Below are 7500 nucleotides of genomic sequence, written 5' to 3'. Positions count from 1 at the left end.
GCTATGTATATCTGGCTGTGGGGTCTTGACTCCTTAGCCTGGTCGGAAGCTCCCTTTCCAAAGTATTTACTAATTGGCCATGCTTTCCAGTTCTGTTGGCTTGAGTTTTCTAGCTATAGATGTGAGTAGGTTAGGGGTACCTCCCTCTTTTCATTAGAAGAGAGCTTCCCCCTTGCCACCTTAGCTGCAGCCTTAAGCTGGTCAACTGCATCTATTCTCTTCCTCCATATCTGAGGAACATTATCCTCTAAAGCTGGTCAATTAAATACCTCCTAGTTGTCAGGATTTTCCTTGAATTTTCAAATTTGTGGCATCCTGGCTGTGTTAAACAGCTTTCATTATTTTAAAAGGTTAATCCCCTTTCTCTTGATTTAATGTTAACAGCTACTGTAGGTTGTTGGCATATTCCTTTTTCTACTGCCTACTATTAGTCAGTACCTTTCCTCTTACTCATCTGGTTCCTTATAGGATCAACCACTTTTTTTGTTGACTTGGCAATGCCACTGCCGCATTTTGTCGACATTTCTATGGGTAATGAAAGGTCAGTCCATAGAGCCATGGTTGCTAGAAATAGCTGCCACTTTGGGCATAGCTGCTGCCCTCTCATGTACATCTGCTGCCGGCTTAGCCATTATGGCATCTGAATTTACCACCTTAGGTTGTCTATTTGACCGACTAAGGGGGAAACGATGTTCCATTGATATGAACCTTTCTTCCCCTGTTGTTCCACACTTTATGAATTCTTATAGAATTCTAAGCTATTTTGTTTTAAGCTTCCATTGCATTGTAGCCTTAGCCATAGCTAGAGTAGGTAGACATTTTTTAATTTTATATAATTTTTGAAAATTATTATTAAAAAAAATTTGTGAAACATGAAGATATACAAAATTTTTGGTGTGTAAATAGTACTTATTGAAAATTTTCTTTCTTTACTTGTTGCTGAAGACTTGGAGTGGGCTACAGTAACCTGCATCAGATGGGTCAAGTTGCCTTTTGGCCACAAGTCTTGTCAGAAACATGCTGACTTCCATGTTTCCAAAGGTTCCTTTGCCATCTGGGAACCTACTAACTGCAGTGTGTGCAAGGACCTAATTCACATAGGTTTCCATGCTACCAACTCTTCCCAGAACGATAAAGCGTGGGGTCAGTAGACCATTAGGTATTGGGTGAGAGACTTCCAGATGAGCTTGCAACAAGGTGCCCCTTATCTTCCTTCAATGGAACTTAAGTACCTCCTCTTCTCCAAAGCTGATGTGACTGCTGTGTTCGGTCACCAGATTCCGTTTCAACTTCCACCAGTACAACTAGATCAGGCAGATCATGAAATTAGGGATGCTCTTCAGGTGATGAGCTTGGATGCCGACATGATGTTGATACCCTTTCCCGTGATGTCAAGGAGAGAGAGGATCCTGCTGACGACAGAAGCCTCAGATGAGTCTTTAGACAGTCATCAGGTAATTATGGCTCCTAGAACTACTTTAGCTCAGACTCTTATCCCTGCATCTACCACCTCAGCCTCTACTTCTACTCCAATTCCTACTCCAGATACCCCATTGTTCCTTGGTCACTTGGAGTTTATGGTATCCATGAAGACATTCATGGAAAACATTCATGCTGAACATGAAAGAGTGCAAGCATCCTTAGAAGATAGAGGCTTTTCAGCAGGCACCCAATTCAAAGGTTCCACCAGCGTTGAGTCTCCCAGGTACCTCGGCAAAGAATTCTTAACGTTATGCAGAGAATATGGAGAAGGCATGGGATCTAAGCCGGTCTCAGACTTAGAATTCTACCCCTCAATTGATAATTATCCTTACTGCTTTGTAAGATTGAACTCTGAGGCATCCATGAGGGATGATACAATTTCCAAGGAAACTATCATCCTGGACCATAGCAAGGCTCAAACCTTATTGGTGAAGGAATTAACATAACTTATTGCTCCCTCCAGGAAGCAGGCCACCTTTATAGCTCCTAAGGATACTGTCTTTCCCTTCGCCTCAAAAAGTCTAGAGGCTTTGAAGGAGGCAGTAATAGAAGTTAAGCCACTGCTAGTGCTAGAAGAGTGCAAACCTGTCTCTCTAGTCCTTCCTTATGATTCTGATAGTTGGGAAGATGTCTAACACAAATTTACAGTTGGAAAACTGGATATGGACATTGGAGGCAAATAATTCAATGAGAGGCTGCCTAGAATTCCAGAATTCCTATTCAAGGTGGAATTAGAAGTGAAAGAAAGACTGGCTGCCTCTTTGTCGCACAATTTGCTCTTGGAGATGCTGATTGGGAACTATTGTAAATCCGACCTCTTCCTAGTTCTGGGAAAGACTCATCTGGCTATCTTCCAGAAGAATATGCATGCTTTCTTTTTAGCCAGGAGAGCCTACAGAAATTATGTCATAGCGGCTGCAACTATTAAACATTAGCCTAAAAAGTTGATTGACTCAAACATCTGGGGAAAAGATCTCTTTCCACAGAAGGTGGGCAAAGAGGTAATGGAAGTGGCTCAAGAGAAGAAGAGCCTCATGCAGAAATAGGGTATGTCCTCTAAGAGGAAATTCACCCTGGAAAAGGACCTCAACCTAAGGGCAAGAAGCCTAGGAGACCCTTTAAAGGCAGGAAAACCTTCCCTGCCATGACAGTTATATTGCCGCGATCCCCCAGACTGTGTACACAGTTCCCCAGCAGTATGTGACAAAGTCTCCAGCCTTCAATCGGGTTTATGAAAGGGCCACTACGTCATTTCACCCAATCAGAGCTCAAGATAAAAATGTTAGTGGTAGAGGAAAGTCTAGAAGGGGTGGTCAATCTAGGGGCCAAGGAAATAGAGACAAGTCCTTCAAAACAACAATGAGGAGCTTCCAGTAGGGGGAAGATACTATTGCTTCAAGGATCAATGGATATTCAATCCTTGAGCTCACTGCATAGTCTCAAAAGGACTAGACTGGAAATGGAGACAAAAACCACCTCAGTTCAAGTGGCTCTTCCAACCCACAACCCCATTCTTCGAGGAATATGTGCAGGATCTACTCTGGAAAGGAGTTATCCGTTGCACAAAGTCCATGAACTTTCAAGGACGGCAATTCTGCGTGCCAAAGAAAGATTCAAACGCTCTTCAAACTATTCTGGACTTGTCCCCTCTAAGCATATTCATTCTGAACAAGTTCCAGAGGCTAACTATCTCGCAAATACGGATCCTATAACCCGAAGGGGCCTATACCATCTCCATAGATCTTACCAACACTTATTTGCATCTTCCGATAGGTCGGCGTTTCTCCCCCTACCCTGGTTTATGACTGGCAAGAAAAGCCTACGTATTCAGAGCTTTGCCCTTCGGACTCAGTATAACCCCAAGGATTTTTACGAAACTAGTCGAGACCATTGTCCAACAACTCTGGAACAAAGGCCTTCAAGTGATGGTATATCTAGACAACTGGTTAGTCTGGGCTGCAACAGTCGGAATGCCTTTCAGCAGCTCTGGAAGTCATGAAATTCACACAATCGCTTAGCTTTCAAATCAACCTCGAATAGTCCAGGCTTTCTCTAGTTCAAGAATTCCAGTGGCTAGGCTGCTCTGGAACATAAAGTCACATATCCTATCTCTATCTCAGGGCAAGAGAAAGGAAATAGCAAACTCAGTCAGGGGCCTACTTCAATCGAAGGTAATCACCAGACGTCATCAGAAAAGAACCTTGGGATCGCTGCAGTTTGCAGCCATGACAAACCCAATCTTAAATGCAAGACTCAAGGATGCCAACAGAGTCTGAAGAAGAAAGGCATCAACTTGGTGAGATCTTTGATGCAAAACCCTGGCTTTACTGTGCACACAGCTCAAGCCTTGGTCCACTGCCAAGAGCTTGTCGACTCATGTCCCTCTTCAGTATCCTCCTCTTCCCGTGACAATCCACACGGTTACCTTGGAACAGGGTTGGGGGAACATACCCCTTCCAAGAAGATACAGGGCCAGTGGTCAGTCACTTTTCAGAAATTCCATATCAACATTCTGGAAGTCATGGCAGTGTTTCTTGCTCTGAAGAAACTGAATTCAAAGAAAAAACTCGCGCATCAAATTAATTCTCGACAGCAAGATAATAGTCCACTGCATCAACAGACAAGGTTCAAGGTCTCCAAATATCAGCCACGTAATTTTGGCCATTTTCACTTTGGCAAAGCGGAGAAATTGGCATCTCTCAGCGGTTCACTTAGAAGGGGTTTGCAATATGACGGCGTATGCCCCATCAAGATCCTAGTGTCTGGAAACAGAATGGTCGCCAGATCCAAAATCATTTGTTTCAGCTTGGAGCCAGTCCCAGAGCTGCAAATAGATCTCTGTGACGAGCTTCAACAAGAAGCTTCCCTGGTATGTAGCACTGAACTTAAATCCGGAAGCGGCGGGGACAGATGCGATATCACTAGATTGGAACCAGTGGTCTCACATTTACCTCTTTCCACTATTCAACCTCCTTTTGAAAGTCCTGAACAAGCTATGGACTTTCAAAGGGACAGTAGCACTAGTGGCTCCAAATTGGCCCAAGAGCCATTGGTACCCCCTTGTTCTGGAACTCAAACCTCTCCAGATCCCTCTACCAACTCCATTGCTGTCCCAGGAGGTTCAACAGAAGACTATCTTCACCTCCTCCTGGATTATGAAAAACCTTCAGCTTATGATTTTCTCGCCCTAGAGGTTAAAAGAAAGTTCGGAGTTTCGAAGGAAAGGACTGATTTTATAGAAGAATACAAATCCGCCACTATAATTAGACAATACTTGTCTTCCTGAAAAAGTGGGTGGAATTCGTTAAAAGTACATAAGCCTTCTTCAGTTTCTATGGACTTCTGTATTTCCTTCTTTATATTACTACAGAAACAAGGTTTGGCTTCGACAACTATTTCCTCATGTAAATCGCCCCTAACCAGACCTATCGCTTACGCTTTTGTGTAGAACTCAATATTGAACTATTCAATAAGATCCCAAAAGCTTGTGCTAAATTGAAACCAAATGGTTTTCCCAAGGCCATCTCATGATCATTGTACAAAGACTTGCACTTAGCCTCCTCAATAGATAACGACTCTGCTTCCTTGAGGGATCATATTTAAAAATCTATCTTTTGACTCGCTATGGCTTCTGGTGATAGAGTCGGCAAGATTGTGGCACTATCAAGGGATGAAGGCCACATTTAATTCTCGGAATCTATACCCAGATCCTGCATTCCTGGCTAAAAATGAACTCCCCACAAACCGTTGGAGGCCCTGGAAGATCGTTCCACTTAAGGAGAACCCTTCTCTGTGCCCGTGGAATGCCTTAAGGCTTACCTATTAAAGAGAGGCCTTTAAAGGCAGACAACTTTTTAAAAGGGAAACAACAGGATCTAATCACTCTTTAAGCTAAGGTCCAAACTCACCTATTTTATCAGATGGGTTGACCCAGATAGTATGGCCTCGGGTCATGACCTTGAAAAGCAGCCTCTTCCTTAAACTTTTTCCAGTATATGTCCTTCGAAGGCTTACAAGCTTACACGGGATGGAAATCTTCAAGAGTATTTTTTAAACATTACTTTCGACAATCTGAAGAGATTTAACACTTTGTAGTGGCTGCTGGTAGCGTGATTAAACCAGCTTCTTAGTATTGTGCATGGACTGTTATGGATTATATAGTTTAGACTTTTACAGTCCACATAGTGCAAGTGGAATAATATTCTTATTTGCAGATTGTGATACACTATATATATATAGTGAAGAGTCAAAGTTTGTATCCTTTTCTTTATTATATGGAATGATTTTATTATATTCTATTATATATTTCTGATGTTTCAGCATAAAATGAATGTAAATATTGTTGCACCAATTCTTATTACATTTATTTGCTTTTGGAAATAATGAAAGATTATAGTTCTTTTTGCGTTTCCTTTCTGTGGACCTACTGTAACTAAATGAAAAAATTAGTCTACACGTACCTCCATTTTTTAACCCCCTCTTTCTTACTGACTTTTGTCTGATAAATCACTTTCAAACAAAGATATTGTTCACAGTGAGTGGAGCTGTGATGATAACCTCTTTGTTCCGATTAAATTTACAAAAACTTGCATATGATGTTCATAGCATTGGGCTACCATCGCAAGCTTCTATGTTGTAAGTATAAACATACTATTTTATGAAGCACTATTTTTAGATTGATTTTTGCCTTTTTATAATAGTGAAATGTCTAAGAAGTCAAATGGGTTAAAAAGTCTATTTGGCCACAACTGAGAATGTTGATTCTCTGGTACACTTCCATCAGGATGTTATGGCTCGAGCTCAAAAAACGGATTTTGATATAGGAAAATCTATTTTTGGGTGAGATAGCCATGTCTTCCTGATGGACCTGCTTGTTACTTTTCATCCCCTCCCAATTGTCAGTGCGAGGCCTCGCGTCATGTGATGGTTGCTGCTGGAATGGCGAACCAGCAAACATGTTTATAGCACACTGGGATCGGAGTTGTAACTGTTCTCTCTCCCATGTATCCAATCCTATCGCATATCCTTCATGGCAAGGTTAACTCTATTTGGGGAAGGGTAGTCGTGGTTGTTTCAATTACGACACCGTTTGATCATGATATCTCTCGGGATATTTGCTCCAGGGGTTAGAACTCTGTGATACCTCTTCAGGTGAAATTCTCTGATATATCTCTTGCAGGAAATATCCCAAGTAGAAAGCTGCCTTTGAGGAACTTCCATCAGGACAACATGGCTATCTCACCCCAAAAATAGATTTTTCCTATGTCAAAATCCCTTTTATAATTTTTTATTATGTCTAAAGTTAAATAAAATTAAAAAAAAAATACCTTTTGGTGTTATGTTATACAGTATATTTTCTAATGTTGTGCAAATAAAATAGCAGAAATTAATTTTGTGTATATAAAAGACCAGTTTATTCAATAGGCTAATGTATTGCTTATGATTTTTCCTACCACATTTTTTTTTCAGATCACTCCTGTTTACTTTGAAGAAGGACTTCTAGACACAAAGGTTTACAGATTGTCTGCTTTAGGTGCAAGCCATGTAATTATTGGTCCAGCTATAATACTGGATAACCTTTCAACAATTCTTATTGAACCAGGTTTGTTTGCCAATATTCTTTTTTTACTTTAATTTTAATTAAGGTAACAGATTTTCTTTTTCATGAAGTCTGTCTCCATTCAAACACAGATATTTTACTTATGCTACTCTGCACTGTTAAATAGCCAAGAATAGTTTTCATTATCAATAGGGTGAATAATTTTTTTAGTTGTTCTCCATAGTGAGCATCCTTCTTTAAAGACCCTGGATAGGTATTGTTATTTCACCACCTTGGGTAGGTTTCGATGGGTCGACCTCGACCTGAGAAAAATTCATAAAAAAATAATTTGCAAACCAATTCACAACCTTTTAATATAAAAAAAAAGAATTTCAAAGAATATTCTAATTTTCTAAAAAGTAAATAAAAGCTAAGTCCAAAATATATATTTATTACAAATAAATTGAAAAAATAAGTAT

At 40.5% G+C, this 7500-nt stretch overlaps 1 protein-coding gene across 1 annotated transcript in view; it reads left to right on the top strand.

Annotated features, from left to right (window-relative positions):
* Positions 1–7500, top strand: part of LOC137640084 (5-oxoprolinase) — a 547197-nt gene that overhangs the window by 306824 nt on the left and 232873 nt on the right. Inside the window, exon 12 of the mRNA XM_068372538.1 lies at positions 6952–7084. Within this exon, the coding sequence (XP_068228639.1) occupies positions 6952–7084 (133 nt within the window). The remainder of the gene's footprint in view (positions 1–6951; positions 7085–7500) is intronic.

This window comes from Palaemon carinicauda, chromosome 4 (genome assembly GCF_036898095.1).
Source record: "Palaemon carinicauda isolate YSFRI2023 chromosome 4, ASM3689809v2, whole genome shotgun sequence".
NCBI classification, from domain to species: Eukaryota; Metazoa; Arthropoda; class Malacostraca; order Decapoda; family Palaemonidae; genus Palaemon; species Palaemon carinicauda.
The sequence above is the reverse complement of the archived record's forward strand: the minus strand, read 5'-3'. Positions and strand labels throughout refer to the sequence as shown.